Below are 22,568 nucleotides of genomic sequence, written 5' to 3'. Positions count from 1 at the left end.
GAAATCCGTCTGGAAGGGAGTTCGAGTTGTCTACCAGTATTTACCTCTGCCCTAACTCCAGATCAGCTACACCCAAACTATTCCTGACAGATGTCTAGTGACCCATGCAATAACAAAGTTCTTTCTAATGAGTCAGCCATATCACCCTTTCAAAAAATGTGTTTCTTGTCCTATCCCCAGTGGAGAAAGTATTATCTTCTTCCTTACCACAGCCTTTGAAATATTTCCATGTTTGAGAACTATCATGTTTCTCCTTGCTCTCCTTTTCTCTGTCATAAATAAACCAAATTATTTCATGTCTTCTGTATCTCTGATCACTCTTGTATGTCCTCCCTACTATAATTGCCTGACATTTTTCACAAGTGTGGTACCCAAAAGAGACCGCAGAGAATGAGTAAGACACGATACTATAACCAAATTATTACCAGAGCCAAGCTGAATGCAGATCTTAGAGATCATATCCTCATTTTACATCCCAGGGCAAGTGTATTTTTTGGAACAATGCGATGTTACTCATTTAATTCAGTATGTGCTCTTGCGGTACTGCTGGAACCTTTCCTACAGAACTGTTGCTTTGCCACGTATTTCCTACATTGTACTGATGCACAATTAGAGCTCCTGTCCCTGCCAAGCAGCATTGTTACTTCCCATCTTTTCTCCAGCACCTTAAGAATATTTTCAGTTCTGATACTGTCCTCCACAATGCTTACAATTCCCAATACCATCTACGCATTCCAAATAATTAATGAAAATATTGTGTAGTACCAGGACAAGGACAGACAGCATTTTCTATACCCTTCCAGTTAAACAGTCAGTAATGACCAAAATGTCCGCTTCTCTGAAGTAAAAAGTTTGAGTAAAAGTTAGTACTTCTAGAGTTACCCTCCTATTTTTGAGTGAGATGGCATGGAGAAATGGAGATGACTAGGAAGTAGAAATCATATAAAGCAACGATTTTTGTGAGAAAATTAAGTGTTTTTCAAATCTTAGGGAGACTTCAAAATCTTAAATAAGATTTTGTTATAAATATGATTGTTTATTAATATCTTCAGATTAAACATTCTTTCCACCTTAATGTTATAAGTGGGAAATCCATCTCAGTTAAAGAAAATTAAATGTTTTTGAAAGAAAAATATCTCAAAAGACTCCAAGATACTATGTGTTCATAAACGCTGAGAATTGTCATAGAATTCAGTAAGCCCTTCAATTTATGCACCACAGAAGAAATATACAATTCAGAGAAGGAAAACATGTGAGATGCAACACTGGAAAAAATGCAAAAATTACCCTATGGAAGTCAGTGGTGTTGCAGTGTTGTTCATCTTCTGTGTGACCCTTGCACATCTCATATTCAGCATATTATAAGTATGTCTAATGCCCAGAAACCTGGCCACCGAACTCATACAACATGAATGGCAAAGTTGTTCAAAAATGTGATCACTCCTTTATGTACTTACTAGTTATTTCAGTTTAAAATTTGTATATTCGATATGTGAATACCGACACACACTCTAACAACTGTGCATTGACTATATTGTATCGATGTGGTGTTGTTTTTACTATCCAATAAAACTGAAATACGGGCAGCTAACATGACTTCAGGGATCTTGGGACCTTAGTAAGAAGGTCAAGAAGTCATCACTCAAGTCACTATACAGTTACTCTGCAGATTTAAGAGCCCATTATTTATTCCTCCAGCTTCCTCCTTGTTACAGTCTTCAATTGGACTCAAAATATATCAAGAAATGTGGTTCTTCAAAGTTTGGCTTCACAGCATTATGAGAGTGACCAACTCTTACCTTGTAGCTGAGTCTTTAATAGCTTTGAGAAAACACCTCTCACGTAAAGAATGTGTGACTATCCTTCAGACTGAGAAAAGCATGAAGTAAAGAACAGCAAAAAAAGGTAAAAAGGAAACTTACCATTAAACAAGTTACTAGAATGACAAAGATGCTGAGAAATATGACAACCGCATAAAATCCTTCTTTGCTCCAGATTTTGTCAGCTTCATGCTGGCCTTGCAAAACATTTTTCTTTTTTAAGCAATAAAACAGAAAGAGGAAGAGAAAAAGAGTTACACAGTAGCGCGCGCAGATTAAATAGCTCTCGTCAGGCATTAATCACCCTCCTCAGCTTTGTCACAACCCACATTCCACACTACACGGCACTCGCTTCGAACGCCGCTGTTTGCATACCCACCTCGGCCAGGCGCCCCACCTGCGCTCTCTGTGCCCATGGGCGACCCAGGGGTCCTAACGCCACGCGAGACGATCCAAATCCTTCTCCGTGGCGGCTGAGATAATCAACCCTCCAGCAGGAGTCATGGGGCGGTTGAAGGTAAGCAAACAAGACCCGCGCTCGTTCTTGGAAACTCCCTGGCCCATCAGGCGAAAGGGCAGCGCTCCAGCGTGGGCTGCGGGAACCCCTCGCCCTGCCGCTTTCTTCCCAGCGCTTATCGCCGGCCCCAGCACCCACGCACCGGCCTCGGGACTGTTTACACTTGACACAGGAGCAAAGAGCAGGTGACTTGCTGGTTTGCCTCTGTGAGCCGGAAAGCCCTGACACTATCACCTTTAGAGTACACACACGCACATACGTGTGCATATGTAAAAAGTTCTGGTTATGCTGAAAGTAATCTCATTATCCATCTATCTATAATTCTGATTATGCTTAAAGTAATCTCATTATCTTTGGGTTCCTGCTGATAGTACATTTCTAAAACAGCTGTGCACACTAAAATTTCCAGCACTGCTGGGGAACTCCTGGGGATTATGAAATAATAGTAATTGTAAAAGCATTTATTTTTGGCTTTATTGCAGCGTGGGGACTTGGTTGGGCTATTAAATTACCAGAATTTCACTATGTTTCCAAACAGAGATTTGGTAGTAGAAACAGGGTACATGTACCCTCAGTCTAACTGCAACATATTATTTAGAATAAAGTATGTCATCTTGTGTTTCCGCGACTGCAGGTCAGTAGACATTGCTCTCCCAATTTTCAGCTACTTGCTTTTCTTTTCTCAATTGTGTATTTACTCAGACTGAGTAAAAATGACTTTCTTAAATTCTGGTTTCCACCATAAATGTTCAAGGTCTTGGTGTTTCCCTTTTGCTGAAATTCCCTAATGGCTTTAATTAAATCTCTCATTTAACTAGTGAGTTGTCTTCCCACCTCAGGGTGGCCTTTTTTCCTCTCTGGGGACGTTGTGTAAGGGGACTGGGAGTTTTCCACAGAGGAAAGAGTTCCTCCATTTAAAGATGTGTGGCTGCTCACCAGACCTGTGTAACTGCAAGGACCCTCTAGCACTTTACATGGGTACTTCATGCTCCAAAGTCTGCTTAGCCACCCATTAGCCTGCTCTTTTGAACAGTTAATACATCAAGCAAACTCCTTGTGTCCATCAGTCTCCCAAACGTAAAAAGTCCTGATGAAGTTGAATGCATGGGGAAAAGCTTGCTGAGGAGGAGGAGATCATGGCCTGGGGAAGAGAAGACAAGCTGCCAAAAACCTGCTCCATGCTGGATCCCAACATAGTTTTCATGGTCCTCCTTTCAGCACAGGTTTGTGCCCCGCTTGCTTTGAAAAGGGCCAGGAAAATGCAGATTCAAGTCAGTGCAGATCCAAGACAATTCACAGATCACACTGCCACAAAACGCAAACATTTAGAGAAGGATTTGGTACTATGGTTAATTTACAGAGACTTGCTTGCTAAAATAAATGCATGTATATAATTGCAAGTTGACTGCTTTAGAACTGAAAGCATAATAAAGAAGAGTTTTCTTTGGAAGTCATAGGTCTAGGGACCAGAATGGAAATCCTTTACCTCCTTCTTCTAAACTACAGAAAGAGACCTTGTAAAATTAGTGTATTTGTATGTGTGTGCGTAATCACACAGTGTTTCATGATCTGGGCTTAAAAGTATTGCAGGTATTGACAGTTTAACAAGGTTTATAAGTGTCAGTCTGGTGTTAAGTGAGCAACTTAAAAAACAGGGCTTTCAAAGATAAGCTGGAAATCTTGCCAGATATTTCTGCAAAAATTGTTCCTAGACGTATTCAAACAGTGTTGCCACTCTAACGGGCTGCAGCTCTCCGTGCAATCTGCTACCTCAGCACAGCAAGGTTATTCTGCCGTGCTCACGGCATAGGACTCGGGTCCCAGTACTGGCTCAGAGCCCGAATCTGCAGCTGCTCCGCGCTCAGGACCGCTCCTGTTGAGATCCATGGGAATCCCATGGCGACAGCAGCAGCTGCAGCTCTGGCCCATTAGCTGTAAACTAAGTGTTTGACCCTGGGTGGGTTACCTGATGGCTTTCCAGTGTTTTCAGATCTCTCAGGAGGAAATCTAGATAAAAAGCAGGAGCTGAAGGAGAATCGGCCATGCTGACCTTTTGTGAGGAAATGGGGGGGTTTTGTACCTCTTTGCTGAAAGGACAAATACGTTAAAAAGTAAATGAAGATCTAAAAGGAATTTTTGACTCAATGGGTGCGAGGCTTAAATTAAGTGTAATTCATTAGTGTCACAAAACATTTAAAATATTTTATAATAGACATCGTATAACGTAACTGAGTCTAAGAGAATTAATCTCCATGATGTCTGTCTAATGGTACATGTGTTCAGGATGCGCCTTTCCCTGATTTGTCTTTCTAAAAATAAAGTTCAAAGAATATCAACAAATGCTGTAAAAAGGGTCAAAAAATGTATGCCACAATTTAAACGTATCTGACACCCCATTTTGAAACACTTTAGTAGCACCTTCACCTAACCAAGGAAATCTCTCCCTCAGATCTAACTGCAGGACAGGAGAATCATTGCTTAAGCTGCTCCCTAATGACAGAAGAGGCTGTGACCCGCAGTAACTGAGTCACCTCACGCCCACGATAAGGAATTGCTTTCTGAAACGTCAGTGCTGCTCATTCAGAACTTTGTTCCTCGGTCTGGGAGAACTGATAAGAGGAATAGCAACTGCCACGCTCACTACAAATTGTTGACGCCCAGGAAACAAGCTCGCAGGATGGCTAAATGCTAGGGAAGAAGCAAAAAAGAGAGGACTTCTGCCCACGACCATGGGCAATGAGTGTCCTGCACGGACATGTGCTGCATCTTAATTGAGTGATGCTCCTCCGCATTTCTCTCACTCAGTTGGGAACCTTTTCCTGCCTGAGAATCCACTAAGACTTTCGGATAGTTTTTGAGGAGTGGGAATGTACCACTGCCACCAGAGGGAAGGAAGATAAACTCAAACTAAGCTGCAAAAAGCCACAGCAGATAACGGCAGGGGAATACCAGAGCAGGTGGGATGGCACGGGAGTTCCAGTAGCTCAGGTACTTTCAGGTCCCAGAGCAAACCTGGCTACAGGGAGAAAGGCTCATCATCATGGACATCACCAAGAGCATCATCCCCCAGTGTTTGACTCCATTCCCTAAGGAGTCTCCACAATCAGGTAAGTCATTCAGGAAGAATTAGGCAGGTTAATTGAAACAGTTTAAGTTCAGCATAATTCAAGGTGGGGAAGAATCAATGTATTCTTAACAATCCCGTGCTATCGCTAACCTTACCAAAGAGTGCTGGCACAGGTATCTGCTTTGCTCTGAACTGGAATAAATGTGTTTAGAAAAATGATTTTTTATAAACCTTCTTTTAAAAAAAAGACATTAAAAATCCTCTCTGGCCTTTCTGGTCTTATTATGGAAAACTAGTGGATTATTTCTACAAACAAGTAAAATAAGCAGCCAGCTTTCGATAACACCAAGAGAGACATTGACCTGAAGAAGTCACTGTAAAATCTGTGACTGAAAGATCCTGCCAAGGTATCGGGAGCTGCCAGGAAAGGTTAGTCTTCACTGGAAAATAGGTGGATTTGCAAGCTGGGTCAGTTAACCCCAATTAGTTCCTTGGGCTGTAACACTAATGAAAGCATGGCAAGCTGTAGTTCTGAGTGCAGAGGAAAGCTTACACAGAGCTGGGGATCGAACTTCAGATGAAAAAGGGTTCATCGAAGTTGACACTGAGTTGCTTTGGTTTTTTCTGCTATTTTAACTATGTTAGCTAAGGCAGGTTAGGAAAGTCTGCCAAGAAATCACTTCCACCCCCAGTGAAAACATGCAGGAACGTGGGTGACCTCTCAGACTCCCAGGACAGTGGATAATAGCCACTTAGCATCTCCCAGGACCAAGCCTCCCCAAAGACTCTACCTTACACGCATGTGCGATAAAGTGGTGTGATTTCATGTCAAAGCTGGCCGGTCTGCAGAGCTCTGGTCCCTGCTGCGGTGCTCTGGGTGCACCCGTGCAGGTGTAACGCTACGTCTGCCTTGCCTGATCACAGGAGCACGTCCTTGTGCTCTGCTTTGTTCCTGGGTGCTTCTGTCGGTCTAGGCTGTTGTAATTTCTAAATTCTAAAGCTATTGGTTTTGATCACTTGTCCCTACAATGACTTACGGTTTCTTTAGGCTTTAAGTGCATGATTGCTTCCTTTGATTTCTTCTCTAAGAAGTTAATATCACACACTTCAAAGGCAACCAACAGAAGCCTTGTGCAAGGAGGCTGTAATGGTACATTTTGGGATGGCGTAATTTTGGCATGAACTCTGGAAATTTCTCCTTTAGTGCCACATTTCCCAGCTGGCAGTTAGCTTATCTCTCAAAAGACAGTAACCTTTAATTTACTTAGAGTAACTTCAGTTATTTTTGTCATTCAAAACCACCTCAAGTTCTCTTCTACTCTACTAAGCTCTGAAATCCAGCAGTATTTTCTTTTTTTTCTCTGAGCACAATTTAAAGACATTAGGAAGTCAGGATTCCCCCACCATAATAAATGGACTGCCTGAGTCATTGAATTTAGTCCCACCACCAGTTTGGTAGTTTGTTCTGGGGAAGGCCGCTCCTGGCCCTGATACACACCATGGAGCAGAACACAATCCTCAATCCCACTTCAGACACAAACTTTAGACCATAATAAACGCTGCAACTACAATAGGCCACTGGAAGAGAAAGGACATGTGGTAGGTATTGCCATTGCCCTGGATGCCTGAAAAGGCACTGACTCCATTAAATTAAATCTTCACATTCCCAGAGGTACATATCCCGTTCTACACCAGGAAGCAAAGGACTTTAGTGGTTCCTACAGCAAAGGCATACAGGGAACCTGTTCTTTCAGCTAGTGCAGAATAAGAAACTAGGATATGAATTTTGAGATAGGCAATTGAATTGAAAATAGATCAATCCGTGATTAATGGATCAGCAGATGTGAACTGGCAAATTATTACTGGAATGAATGGAAATGTAGTTCCAGTCACCAACACCCACTGAGACTTTTGCTGTCTGTAGTACCACATGGGCTGAGATGTTAAGCAGAAAGCTTCAGTTTTCCACTTGGGTTTTCCTACATAATCTTGGTAAAGTTTCTCAGGACAGAGTAACCTGCCCCACCATTAACCCTCTACAGTTGGGGGTCTAGTTTAAGCTAAGCCTTGTTAGAAAGAGGCAACCAAGCAGTCTCAGGAGAGGTATCTCAGAGATGGGATGAACTGCCTGCTGAACGTATCTCTTTCTCCCTGTTTACTGTAGAGCGAGCCAGTAGACTTTCAAGCCTTTGGCTGCTCATACTGAAATAGGCAGCTAAAAAAGGAGAAAAATTCCAGCCCTAACACCTCTGTGTCAGCCACCCACCTAGAAAGATGCAGATAGTGCTTTCTTTCTGTGCAGATACACTGATAGTGCACATACAATACTGGTTGTGAAACATTCAGACTTTTTGGTTGAAGAGTGTACAATTTATTAGCTCGTGATTTAATTAGGATTGATAGCTCAGGAATACACACACACAATAGGTAAAATAATGTGTCAAAGCTATGTAAAGCTTTGTATAACTATATCTTCCTTCAAAGGTTTGCCTGTTTTGATTTTCTTTGCTGTTACTTTGTTTGGCACAATTTGTTCTTAAAGCGAGAAAGGAGTAAATAACTGGTTAGTAGCTGAGAGTAAGCTGAAAGTAAAGATTATATGACATTGTCTTTTAGCTGCTGTTTTCTGTGAAGTCTTAAACATGTAAACAATTTACTGAGATCCAGAAGGAATACCTATTAGTGTAAAGCTACATGATTTTTTCAGGATCAAGGCCTTAGCTTTTATAATATTAATACAATCTCTTGTTTCTCCAACAGTATGAGAAGGAGTTAGAGTCTGCACAACTTTCATTCTAATAGTCCTTTTCTAAATGATTCCATCTGCTTGTCTACATTTTTTTTCTAGAGAGAAAATTCAAATATCTGAGCACTCCAGATTATTGAAATGTATCTAACTTAAGATGAGATCTTGAGTTCAGTGCTGTGTTTTTTTCCAGCATCTCTTCCTAGCTTGATGACATTTCTCCATTCATCTATTATTCATGTATGTTCTTGTCCCATGTCTACCTGAAGTATTATCTGCAACTGAAGTACTTGGAACAGATAATTGCATCTATCACAACCGTCAGACGCATATGCTTCAGTAACAAAGGAAATTCTGACCTAAAGGAAGCTTAGCTCAGGTCACTGATGGGTGATATAAAGACCTGATTTCATGTTTGGACAGCACTGCTTGGCTTTGTTTTGTATTAGAACAGCTAAAACCTGAAAATCCGCTCATTTTCATAGTGGCAGGCTGCTGTAGTACAGCATGTAAAATTGCATTAAACTGGCCTTGTTTTTATATTTCATTTTTTGTACCAAAGACATCTTCCAGATTCTTAAACAGAGTTAGAATACTTAAAGTGAGCAAAAGCATTTCTAATCAGTAGAAATACAGGTGACCATAACAGCCAGTACTAACTCAGCAATGGCTCAAACATAGGTTTGGATGTAAAAAAAAAGGAAGACTTTACCCATAGGGGGAAACACAGCTCATCAGAACCTCTCCTTTTTTTCCACTTTTTTGGACATAGACTTCTCCTCTGTCAAAATGTGAGCTTCCATGGAAAATGCTAATTTTTGATAACATGTTTGAAGTTATTTGGACCTCACACTGAATTCTGAGGGTCTTTATATGTAGGTAAGGGCTTCTAAGACACTAAATAAAATGCAATGTTATGTGACCATGCCCGTGAGCTCAGTGATTTCCTTTCCAAAAGGCCTTCACTTTTTTGCATTTGTGGTGCATAGTTCAAGCGGTCAGCCCAGAATTAGATGTCCATCTCACTGGTCATGTCTGGGACACTGTGGAGATGGCAGTGCAGTCTCGGCTTTGAAATAGATTCCCCCCCCCAAAATGGATGTAGTCATCCAAATAATAGCTACAAGTTTTATTTTTGCCCTCTTTTTGGAGCAGGTTAAACAAATGAAATCTCTCACTTCTCCTGAGAATAGAGAGAAGCATGAGTACAACGTACAAATTCAGTTTTTCAAAATCATGTCCGACAGAAGTTACACAGGTAGTAATGCTCACACCTGACATCTGCATTTCATTTATCTCTCTACTGAAATTGTTATAACTGCTGACCCGCACTAACAGACCAAAAGTTCTCGGGCCCACTTTCTTTAAGGCGACTGATGCATGCTTAGGATCTAAACTCTGATTTCCATGGTAGCCCACCTGTGTGATGAGAACCTGGATATTAATGTTTAAATAGCCTAATGAAGCACTATTAAAGTAATTTAACAGAGCTAGCTGTATAATTGCCTTATAGCAGTAATACCATCTTAGCTTATACATTTCCTGCCTCATGCTTGAGAACCTCAGCCTGAAAACTACCAGGGATGTAATAACTGCCTAATCTGTAACAAACTACAGGTTAGAAAATTGATAACCAACCTCAGGGGAGACCTCCGTTATTCCAAACTGGGATAAACTCTGATGCAAAATGTTGATATTAAGGGAACGCAGCACTTCTTCAGATGGAAGCGCCTCAGAAATTCCTGGCTTTCTGTTCAGTGGGGACACAAACAGTTCCACACAGTTCTTCTTCCCCTAGGAAAATAAAAAAATGCAGAATCATAGGAAGGGTCTGAGATTAGATAATCTCTGCTGTCTATAGACTGTAAGTATAATTCCGAAACCAAAAGCATGGAATATAAAGGCTGCAACCTGTTCTGTGAGGAGAGTATACCTATTCCCTGACTCCTTAAATCCCAGCTGACTGCTCAAGAAAATGCAAATACCATACGCGGGCATGTGTGCTTTGTCTCATTCACTGTTGGCAAGGTACCATCTTCCTGAGTCTAGTACCATCAAACGAGACAGGTCAATGTACATGGTGAGGGCAGGAGCCGTGGGATGGGGACAAGGGCAAAGTGCCCACAAGGATTTTAGTAGATAGTTCACCTGATCTGAGCTGAAATGCAGCCCTGCTTTAGAAAGCAGTCCTTAAACAGGAATGCTTAGTATAATGCGGTGGTATTTTGGCACTGCTTTCTAATCCCGTGTCAACACATTGCAGACACACCACAATGAAGTATAAAGTCCTTTTAGCCAACTGCAGTGCAACTCCTTAAAATGGCACAACAAAATGAAAGGACCAGAAAAGTTTTGTGTACATTTAATGGGTAAGCTGAGAATGCCTACTCTCCCCTATATTAGTTCCTGCCTTGGTGTCTTTGATGCAGTCCTGGTAGCCCAAAGGGTGCTGTATTAGAAATGTCAACGATGCTCAATCTGTCGCAAGGCAGGAAAAGGACAGACTGCCAGAGGGTTCCTCTGGTTGTGATAGACTAGAACAGCACCTGAGACCAGCGCTCCAGACAGTGCTGGTGTCCAAACAGGGTGTGGGAACCTGGGTTCCCCAGGGCTATGGCCAGCTTAGCTGAGGCTGTGGTGTCGAGTCCAGACCTGGGGGGTTCCACACGCGCAAGGTACGCATGGAGCTACTACCTGCATTGCTGCCTGAGCAGGCAAGAACCTCACCGGTCTCGTTATTTGCTGTTCATTGTTACAGGATGGGAGAGATCGGTTCAAACTGGGATAATCCTGATTTCCCCCACCTCCTTCCCCTCACCTCGAATGTGCATCATTATCTTTACTGAAGTGGAGAAAATGACATCTTTTGCTATTCTTAATAGATGCAGTTTCACATTCAGAAGTAAAGCTGCACAGAGAGGGGCACTTCAAATGTGTTTACCTTAAATCTGCCCTCTGTGCTCTCACGTGTGCCGCTGGTCCATCTGCTCAATAAGATTGGTAAGGACATTGGCTACTGGTGGGACTGGGCATTTTTCGGTGGGACTATAAGCGGTGAACACAGACCTACAGGTCTGGAGCATCAATTCAAGGTGAAGACTTTTGTCAAGCTGAAGAAGCTGATTTGAGGCTGCTCTCCTACTTGGTCTCCGGCGTGGGTAGGTGGCTGGTTCTGGGTGTAGGTGGCAGGCACAAGGCAAGGCTTGGTGGGGACGCAGCATTCCCAGCGTTTCGTGCCTCCTCTGTTTAGAAGTTCCTCTGCCCTTAAAAGGCCTTTATGGGAGGAGGATTTACCAGAAAGGTTAAGGAGACACTGGAAATGCCCAGTTAGTATTTCCTGGCACACTATGTGTTGTTATATGTAAGAGGCTAGCTGGCCCTCTGCTCTCCCTGTGCCCAACCACATCCTGGCTGCTGGGCTCCTGATCATTTCTACGAGCTGCTCACGTGGGAGGGAGTCAGCTTACCTCACTTCAGTCACCCAAACCACCTCCAAAGTCAGCGGAGAGAGACCGGCATCTCTAGAGAATGATTTAATCCATCCTAAAATAATTGGGATCTCAATGCCTCTCCTCCTCCAGTTACCCTTCTCTCTATTGCTTTTACAGGAGCCTAGATGAGTAGCTTAGACTAGGCTGAAGTGAGGTGAGATGAATTTTGATGTGCCCTGCTTGCTTGCCAGCACTCTGCATGGGAGGAACTGTCTCATGTTAGAAGGATGCAAACTGGGAACAAAGTCTCCTAAGATATATTTTTCCTCCTTGTGAATTTTGACTGTGTGTGATTTTTAGAGCAAATAGGGCAAACGTTTCCTTTCTTTCTTATATCACTAAAATATTAACTCATAGCAGACTTTTACAGATGTTGAGAAGACTAATTAATTAATAGTACTTACTGTACTCTGAGCTATGTGCAGCTGCAAAATGACATTACCTCTTCCCTTAGATCACAAATGAGAGGAGAAAGGGAAAAGCTATGGAGCCAGCAGGAAAATAAACAGCATATTTCTTCTGCTAAGTTACATAATTTCCACAGAACATAGTAAGAAAGCTACTGAGTGACTTAGTATGTTGAAATACACATCCCAAACTCTGGAACATTTCTCATTTAATTGTGCTTTTCTCTGACTATGTCTTTCAACCTTTCATTCTGGTTAATGCAGGGGACAAAGGAGATTTAGCATCACTTGTCACAAATGAGTGACATCCCTGGTGAACATGAAAAGGGCTGCATTGCATTCCTATTGATCTTTTCTGCTGTACTTCTTGTGTGATCCTTTCTCACAGAGACATTATTTGAAGGAGTTTTATAATCCTTTTTGATGTATACAATCCTATCAAGCTATCAAGGCAGGAAATACTTTTATGCTGAACCTGCCAATTTTCTTCCCTAATATTCAACCTGCATGTAGAATAAAATAAAATAACTCTTCTTCCCTCTGCAACGTGAATTGAATGCCAGCAATACAGACATGATGTTGGGTTTTTTTGCTTCATGGCAAAACTGTCATAAAAAGACAACAGTGTTAAGAATGTATGCTCTTAACCATACACAGAAAACCATACAATGACAATTCCTTTTAAAAAGTCTTTGTTGCTAGAAGCAAATTTGTCGTCATCTTTTGCAAATATGGTAGCATAGTCTACAAGATCATTTCTGAGCATAGATTGTTATAGCTGAATAGCAAAACATGAATATTAACATTGTGAGAAGACATTTAATTTACTAATGTGAAGTCTGAGTATAAATTGTGAAGATACCTTTGAAAGGCAGAATCATAGGTATTTTTTGAGCAATATTCAACCTTTGAGAAACAAAACATGAATAAGTGTTTCTTAATGAATGTGATGTAGAACTGCATTGGAATGAAAACTAAGGGATAAGCAAACTGCTTATGAATAGGACACAAAAGAGATTTATCTGACTTAATTTTTCTCTAGACTGTAACTGAGAATGGTTTCCTTTCAAAAGAAAATTTAAATCATTTTGTAATGGAGATCTATTTTTCTGTAGTGCAATTAAAAAAAAATTGGAAAAAAGTATTTTTCTGTTCTATTTTATTGCACTTTTCCATAGTGACAGGAAAATAAATTTACGAGAATTCAGAATAACCAGGTACATTTTATTACACACAGCCCCTTGGTACTTACAATGAGTCTGTTGATATGAATTTGCTGAGGTAACAGTCCCAGTGCTGCTGCCACTCCTTGGCGAAATATCCGAAGCAATGTGATATTCAGCTTGTTTACATCCATTTGCAGTGTCTGAAAAACAAAACCAGTTCAAACGAACTCCTTGCTTAACACGTTCAGTTCTCAAGATGACTGATCTCTGGGACTCTTCGCTAATTGTTTTTTTCCCAGAACGATAATCTCTGCAATCTACTTGCATCACAATAAAGAATAAATCCAAAGGAAAATTTAAGCATCTTAAATGCTGCTTGTTAGCAAAGTACCACCTTTCCTCAACTACGTTCAAAATATGTTCCAGAGGTTTTTGGCTAAATTCCTTGGATAAGTCACAGTGTTCAAGATAACACAATTATTACATTAAAATGAAAGTCAAGCATTAAACATCAATTCACCTTTAAAGAATGAGATGTTGGATTTACACAATGAAGATTTGCTTTGAATATTATCTCAGCATTTCTCCCTGCAGGTGAAGAATGAGTCAGACATAGTGAAATTATACAATTTTAATTTTGATTAGCGGTTTCTGAGATCAAAAAAGAAACATTCTGGATACATTCAACATGCTTGAATTTCCTAAAACTTCTTCATGTGAGTCAGAGAACACTATAATTCTCAGCAGAGACCAACTACATCACTGAAGCATTTTCTTTCTCTGTATTAGAATCATAGTGAAATCTAAATGTGTCCTGAAGTTCAAATCCTTCCTGTGAAGTCAGTGGAATTTTACCCAGGAAATAATTTAGGTTCAAATCTTCTGTTTCCAAGAAGACCCAGATATGGGGTCTTCACGTGATGCCTGGTGACCAATACTTCCATGTGGGACTTTGGGGTCCCTTTCTTCGCTTCCATATCCCCTTTGCAGACAGTATGTAGTGGAGAAGAGAGGGAAGAGGAGTATGTCAGATGGTCCCAGGCGGCTTCCAACGTTTCTGGCAACTTCTGACTTAGGAAGTCAGTAAGTTCTGACTGAGCCAGTCGACCTGAGCTGAAAAAGATTTTTTATTTTAAACTTCCTATTTAAAGCCATAGGCCGGCTTGCTGCTCTGAGGATCCAAGTAAGTATTCTTCCTTCCTAACCAAAGCTGCATAAAGAGAACTAAATATCCATGGGCCAGACATCACACTGGGAATATGGTTATGGTCTAGAAAGAAAGGCAACTTTTTTCTCAAAGAAAAAAACAGCATCACACAATTTGACTGTTGTTCTTTATTTATCAGTAAGTATTTATAAGTTATGATGTAAAACCATAAAATAATTGCTTTCCTTTTCCACTATCAATTTGATTTTTCCATCAGTTGTGAGTGTTTTTAATTTTTTTCCCCTTTTTCTCATTTTTTTACACTAATAGGATTGTCAGGTCTTGATGCACCAACTGAGATCTGCTCTTACCACACAGCTGAGCTTTAATTCAGCTGGAAGTATTATAGGATTCTTCAATTTAAATTACCCTTTCTATCCTGGCATTTTCAATATGCAAAATCTTCTTCTCTTTGCTTCCTCTTGAATTAGACAGGCATCCTGAGTGGTTACAAAACTGCTCCAGCTTTGTCATTGAAACAGAGAAATGTCTTGAGAAGGGACATACGGAGATCTAACAGATCTGAGCACCATTTTTCTGTTCCCCAGACTGGCTCGCTCCGGCCACGGCGGATGAGAATTGGTTAGGAGCTGTGAAGCTGTCACTACACTGAAAGTCGACAGCCTGTCTGAGGATCCTGGGTAAATGAGAAAGGGACTTGTTGCTGAAATAGGAAGGCTGTCATGAGGGTCCCTAGAGAGTATAAAGAGTGCAAAACCACCTGTCTAAGTCAGTGACCCTGAGTTATGGGGACAATGCTAACTGTTGTTACTGAGCAAAATTAGTAGGCATAAAATCAAAATACATTCACTTAAACGTATTTGAGACAGGGATCAGATCACATTAATAGAGATGTTGTTAAATAGTGTGTTAAGAGCTCACTGATAAAGACACAGAGATGAAACAGCCAGAAAAATATCTAGCTTCAGATGAAACAGAAGATCTTAAAGAGCCTATGAGGAGGTAGTAAATTCTTATAGATTTAGTATATTGGGATCGTGGTTCATCATATCCAGGGACAATAAAACATGGTGAAACTCCATTATCTTCAGGAAAGTCACATTTCTTTCTACCAGCTCCGAATTTGGTCCACTGTGTCCTATAACAAATAATCATAAAAGGCTGCACAGTGTGTGTGTGTCTCTGTAACAGCTATATTGTCCTTGGTGGTTCTGGGGGAAGCCTGATGACCACGGCACTCGCTCTGTCAGTCTGGCGTCAGCCTGCTTAGAAAGCTTACCTGGCTTTGCAGCTGGAGATTTCAGGACCCTTTTAGGAAACCTCCTAAGTGGGTGGGAAGAAATTTGTCCCTAAGCTTCACCTCAGGGTGCTTCTTGTGCAGCAATAAAGGGTTTTTTGTGACAATTCATCCAAAAAACCCCCAAGAAATATCTGAGGAAGAAAAAGCTCACATTTTTTACAAGAACCTTGCCTTGCTGTCCATTCAAGGGATCTGCTGCTCAAGTGCTGGTGTTTGTTAGTGTGAAGCTTGGTTCATCGGCAATTATAGTAAAAATTAAGTAAGAGTCACATAGGCCGCCACTTTGCTACATCAGGCAGCACAAGAGAGTGCATTTGCCTTTTCCTATCAAGAGCAAAGTTAGCAACCCAGAATCTGCCACTTTAGGAACGGGATTTCTAACTCGATCAGTGAAAGACAATGTATAGAAATGCTCTATGGGACCCTGAGAGCACCTGCTTTAGAGTAAGCAGCACATAACAAACGTGCTCTGTGCTCTCTATTACCCCCTTGTTTGTACTGGATTTGTAAAGGCATAAAGCAGGAGCGGACCAGACTGGAGACACATCAAGGTCAGTATCCTGTGGCCAACTCTGGATGCTTATGGAAAATGATAGGAACAGGGCAAGATTATACGCTTTTCCCAAGTTCCTTCTGACAAGATCCAGGCTAATTTATGCCTCCTCAGCACTAAAAGGCAATGGGTCTCCTCAATTACATGAATGTTATCATAAAATAACCCATACTGACACTATAAGGTCTGTGATGAAGGCAACACTTGGGGGCATTAGATTCTCAACTCTGGCATGTGCCCTCCTGAAGGTGACTGAAATTTAAGTCTGACCTGAGGGTCTGGTACAAAATTGCCTTTCTGCAAATTCTTAACTATGACAATTTTTGTTGGGAAAAGTTAGTCAGAGAAAGAAAAAACAAAAGAAAAAGAGAGAAGGAAGACAGAGAAGAGAAAGAAAAAATAAAGTCCTAACTATTCCTAACAGTCAAAAATTTCTAAAACATTATTAAAATTTTAATATTTTAATATTATTGTGCCATTCTGATGGCATGCCTAGATACTGTGTTGACTCTAGTCCATAAAGGCAAGAGATTAGGATAGAAAACTGATAATGGATGAACTACAAATGCAACAATACCTGTACATTAGACAAACAATATAAAGTGTCATTAAGAGAATCACTCCTAGAATGGAAACCTGTCCAGCCATTTAGAGGTTATAATTACACAGATGAAATCATCAGGTATTCTAACACCACCTGCAATAAAACGTGAAATTAACTCCTGTAAAGTAAATCCGTAGAAATAAATAAAACAAAGCGTTAGCATAGATACACAAGTTATGTCTTACTGTGTTCCTCTAGTTGCTCCTTTTGCTTTGGAAAAGAAAGGGCTGAAGCATCCCAGTTAGACAGCACTAATCATTTACCCTTTTCTCATCTGCAGTGTTTATCATGGATTGCAACCTACTCCCCAAGGAGTTTACAATTTTGAATCTGCTACCGCTGTTGGCAATAGCGACTTGTTGAGCCTAGAGGCGAGCACCCTGGAGGACTCATTTTCCTGAACAATTACCGACCTGGATATTGCAACTGTAGCGACAGTTTCTAGGTTTATCTGATCCAAGCAAAACAGGTAGTTTGAAGGGAAGGAGTTTTCTGCTTGTAGTGGAAAACTTGGGAAGACAGAGTTCCCGAAAAGGAAACTCAGCACAGAAGAACACCAAAGACCATTCACAACTGAGATCCTATGGGGGCTTTTTGATAAAGATTTTCGTGTTAAAGAAAAAAAAAACAAAACAACATGAAAGGGATGAATGTATAACACAGTTTCTGAAATAATATTTTTAGGATATTACAATAAAATATCATTTGCCAATTCAAGTTCTGCTTCTCAAGAAAAATTCAGATGCCTCCCTTTCTTATCTTTTCCTCATCATCAGTGATATCCTTTCTGCAATGAGCCTCAGATATACCATTCCTTTTCTATACATTCATTACTCCCCTCTAAACTCCTCCTGATCCTACCACCACAGGTGTTTTCTCCAGCTAACCTGAATATACAGGAAGAAAAATAATCAAGGATGAAGAAGGTTAAAGGTTAAAGTATAATTTTTTGCAATACCATTATGAACAAATATTAAAAGTAAATGAGCAAATTATACATACTAGAAATTTTACATACTTAAGGGCCATTGGGTAGTAAGTTCTATTTTGTGCTAAAACCAAAGAAGCTCAACTCTAAAAATGAAAATAAAAATAATCACCCCTCTTTACTTAGGCCAAACAAAAGAGAAAGCTCAGAAAAGAGTTGTCTTACCTGCCTGTGCTCCACTTATTCATTCATGTTTTAAGAAAGTCACCAAAAATGCTATAAAATGTTTTTTGCGCTAAAGCAAATACTGGACTGTGGCCCGGCTGAGGGTGGGTCCCTCCATCTGAGCACCCTGCTCTGCTGCCTGCACACTGACAGTGTCTACACTTAATTAGTGTCACCGTGTTTCATCTTGTCACCCTCATCAGCCAGCCTCAGCTGTACAACCAGAAAAGGATGTATTCATCAGGAGTGAAGGTGACAGTTGCAGCTGTATTTGTACAGTTCGGGTAAAGGACTACAAAAAATCTGGCAACAAATTGTGAAAATACCTGCATTTTCTCTTTTCTTCTCCTAAACACGTTTGATTTGCTTTCCTGTTGCTGTTCAATGATTTGAGATCGCAGCTGCACGGGGCGTCAGGTTAACGCCTTTGGCTGGCTCAGGCGCCTAACACACATCCCCAGAAGATTTTGGCTTTTATAACATTATGTGTGTCATGTGTCGCAGCAAGTTTAGTGTCTCATGTAGTCCATGAATCGCACGGGAGCCAGCATGTCCTCAGCCAGCATTATGCAACTAGAACAAAGCATTTTGCCAAGTGCCACTCTGAAGGCACTTTGCCCTACACAAAACTGGTGTCCAAGGCAGCATTCCCTCCTCTCCCATTTGCCTCTCCGTCTACAATGTTATTTTCTCCAAGAGGAGAAACCTGCCCTTTTGTGAAGTCCACATTAAACTTTGAATTATGTCTGTAAACTAAGATAAAATTCTCCTGAGTATAAAATCAATTATTCTTGGTGATTAATTAAAGAAGCGTCATGTTTCTATGTATCAGCAGTTGCCTGCAGTGACCTACTCAAACTTTTCATACAGAATATATTTTTGCTAAAACATGATGTGACTAGAAATATAAATCTTGGGACATTTAAATATTTCTAAGGTCAGGGACCCATTACTGAAAAATTGTGAGGGGGAGTCTTGGCTATTCTACAAAAGTGTAGTGAAAGTCACCTGCAATAGTAGAAAACTTACAGGTGTACGTTTGAGTTTACAAGAAGCAGTGAAAAGCACTGAGAAATGCTCTGGACCTGGAACATGCTTCTAAGTCACCCATTTTCTAATTAGGAGCCACCAAAGCTGCAGAAAACCCAAATCTGCCAAACAGTTCCAAATTTCACATGTAGCCTGTAAAAATTTAAGTGTGCTTGTCCGAAGAGTATTTGGGGGATGAGAAAAAACTCTCTAAACTGGTTCTGTATAAACATTAAGAAAAAGTGATAGGAATGGGATACTTTGATTGCTTCAGTCCTGATTAGTCCGGGGAAGTTTTGCATATTTGGATGCTGCTTTTCAAGATGTTACATTGTACAACTTCACTCACATTTTTGCAAGAGAAAAAAACCCCACACCTTTTATGGAAAATCTTTGTTTAAAGTAAGTATAATATTTCCTGGATTTATGCATTTCTCATAGAGCATTAAAGAACAATTTTGGCTCTTGATCAATTTTTCATGAAGGCATATACATTTAAATATTTATGCATGTTATGAGCTCCCTGAAAGAAATCAAAGACAGAAGTAACACTAATGGGAAATCCAGGGTTAATCTAATTAGTTAAGACAGCCGTATCGTCTTCCCCCATACTGATTTTCAAGTGAATGTTCATTAAAATATGAGAAAATCAAAATTTATAAAAGGAAGCAGCCTTTCACACACTGCAATTAATCCACAGACCTTTTTACCACAGGATGTTGCTGAGGCCAAAAACTGAACAAGAGGCAGAAAAAGGGCTGGATGCTTAGATGGATGTTGAAAGTCACTCATGTCCCTGAAAACTGCACAGAAGAGATACTATAAACCTTGGCATACAGTCGAAGCCAAACCTCTAACCGTCAGAAACCAAGAGGAACCCTACTGCAATAAAAGGGTATGTTTCTCAGTCAAAAGGTTTGAGCGCTGGCCATCATCCTGGACTAGATACTGGTTTCGTACGAGTCCTGTTTGCGCGTGTAGGGACCCGCTGAGGACGATCCCAGGGACTGCTGCATCGCGGAGGATGACGATGCCGTACCAGGTGTGGGGGTGAGGCCAGGGCACCCCGCTGGCATCCACGGCTCAGACTGGCAAAGCTGCTCTGGAGGTGGGTGGGTGCTGTGACTAAACGGGTTTGTCTCAGCTATGTGACAGATTTACACTTCTTTTTGCGGGGAGAAGAACTAATTTCTCAAATGAGATCAGCTGATTTGGGGCTGATTTGACCACTTCTGTAGGAAGCACCAACACAAGAGTGAGAAACGCTCCATCTGTGAGGTCTGGCTTTTGTCCAGGATTCCCTCGCTGAGCTTTTGCAGGCACTTGGACAGTGAGTCAGTCAGCTATAGAAAGACTCCATGACCTTCATGGATGATTAAAGCGTATGAGAATGCATTCAGCCTATTAAGGATAAGGTTTGTTAATGCCTGTCTTCAAGAGGCACGCTTTGATTTCTATCAGTCCTATGTTTTGCATTAATCTCTGGGCTTTGCAGTCTCCTAGCAAAGATAAGGGTTGGTGTCATTTGACACCATTGTGTCACAAGGTAATGTGGATTTACTGATCACATTTAATGAGAAGACGCAGAATAGTCTTCTATCTTTCTTCTGAAGGAAATCTCAGAAGGTGGGTTATTTCATTCTCCTGGCTTCTGAGTTGTGTGGGTCATTCCTGTACCACAATGTGATGTAGTTAGTGGGGTGACAGTCTGAGAGTGTGTGTTAGACTGTCCTCTCAATGCTCATTTAACTCATTTCCCTTTACCTCTTTCCTATGGTATCATTAATGCATTAATCATGCATTATATATTTGGAAGTCAGAAAGTATGTACAGCTTCCAAACACCTGATGTACTACAGACTGTATGAGACCCACCATCCCACAGCCCCACCTCAGCAGGGGAATAACCTTATCCAGAGCCCAGTAAAGTTAATAGGACTTTTTCTGAGTCAGAGGGTTGCACAATCCCATACCCTAAATGCCCATGGGATGTATGCTTGTCATTGCTGAGGGGTGTAAGGGAGGGGAAGGAAAGGTTATCTATTGTCCGTGGGACACGAGTTCGACGTAGCCTTGTCATTGAATAATACCAGTCCCAGAAGGTCTCTGTACTGGTGGAGCCCTTCGGAAGGAGGAAGGAGAGGGGCAGGAGGCTGCCGGAGTTCTGTGGGACTTTGTGGCTGATTTTCTAGAGCTTCTTTGGGACAGAGAGAACTTTCTGCTTCACCACCTTGGGGAACTTAAATACCTAGTGACGGAAGGAGACAGTTTTCTCCTGCGTGTGGAAGGATATTATTCCTTTTTTAAAAATCGGTCACAAGGGTACTACATCTATTTTAAAGAGTACTACGCTGGGAGCATTTGCAATTACTGCAAATTGATTACTAGTAGGGATGAGAGGCCAAAATTTTGCTGTGCCTCTGGCCTTAGCAAGTCTGCCTCAGTAAATCTGCCTCAGTTCTATGTCTATAAAATGGGTACAATAGTATTTGAGTGTTTCACAGGATTTTATATATTTTAGTAAGAAGATGGGGGCCAGATATATAGGATGGAACCTTTCAACTTCTTTCACAGATAATTTTAACGTTGCCCCCAAAAGTCAATTCCTGTCTTTTTAATTTGGTGCTGCATTTCCTCAAGGACTGGGATTTACTTCATCACAAAGTATTTCGGTTTTCTTAAAATACCAGCTGAAGTTCATTTCAAAGCTCTGATAGTTTTCTAGGCTTTTTCCTTCCTCCATCCACCTCGCCCTGCCTTCCTCCCTCATGGTAGGCAGTTGAAAAGGACAAGATGATGGAAAAGCACAAGACAATACAGAGAGGTGGAAACACAAGGAGAGCTGGAAGAGCTCAGCTGAATGCTATTTCAACCTTTTTGTTCTTTGAGAGGCATGTGTAATGAGCTCCATAAAATTGTCCTATCTGTCCTTATTCAATATTAGAAAAAAAAATTATTCCTTCCATTACAAAAGAAATGCATTGTGCTATTATGTCCGGTACAACTTTCATGCACAGCATGATTGTACCAGTCACATCCTATTTCATCATCCCAAAGCCAGCTGTAATCCTCAGAGCAAACAGACCCTTTTGAGCCTGTTCGGCACAGTGCTTTATAATACATTTGGGTTTTGTGTCTAATTATTAAATCTCTAGGTAGAGCCAGCGTAAAGCTCTAAATGCCAGAACACCAGTATTGTTTCTCCTTGCTCCTTTTGTAGAACCCTCATTTCAGCTAGTTTTATGTCTCAAACAATTCTTAGTTACTTAAGTTTAAATTCCTGTTATGACTGTGTAAAATGGTTCTCAATACATCAAAAAGCCTTCCAGAAAAATGACAGACATAAAAAAAATCTCAAAATCATCCTTTTCTTTTTATCTCCAGAATTTTAAATTTAGTTTGTAGCAGACATATATGTATGTATGCAACCTTACAAAATAATAAAGAACAAAACTAGAACCCTAAGACAATACAGCAACTTCCACATCTTTCAGGAACTGATGTGGCCAAAAGACTCCCACTGACTTACTCTCCTTAGTAACCCTTCT

At 40.8% G+C, this 22,568-nt stretch overlaps 1 protein-coding gene across 4 annotated transcripts in view; it reads right to left on the bottom strand.

Annotated features, from left to right (window-relative positions):
- Positions 1 to 22,568, bottom strand: part of PTPRR (protein tyrosine phosphatase receptor type R) — a 154,580-nt gene that overhangs the window by 65,290 nt on the left and 66,722 nt on the right. For 3 of the 4 annotated variants that reach the window (XM_052774616.1, XM_052774619.1, XM_052774618.1), the window contains 3 exons: positions 13,301 to 13,414; positions 9,789 to 9,944; positions 1,923 to 2,033 (listed from right to left, as the gene is read on the bottom strand). In XM_052774616.1, the coding sequence (XP_052630576.1) occupies positions 1,923 to 2,033; positions 9,789 to 9,944; positions 13,301 to 13,414 (381 nt within the window). The remainder of the gene's footprint in view (positions 1 to 1,922; positions 2,034 to 9,788; positions 9,945 to 13,300; positions 13,415 to 22,568) is intronic. The other variant, XM_052774617.1, reaches the window with a different exon arrangement.

Source organism: Harpia harpyja, chromosome 23 (genome assembly GCF_026419915.1).
Source record: "Harpia harpyja isolate bHarHar1 chromosome 23, bHarHar1 primary haplotype, whole genome shotgun sequence".
Lineage (NCBI taxonomy): Eukaryota > Metazoa > Chordata > Aves > Accipitriformes > Accipitridae > Harpia > Harpia harpyja.
Note: the sequence above shows the minus strand (reverse complement) of the source record. Positions and strands in the feature narration are given on the sequence as shown.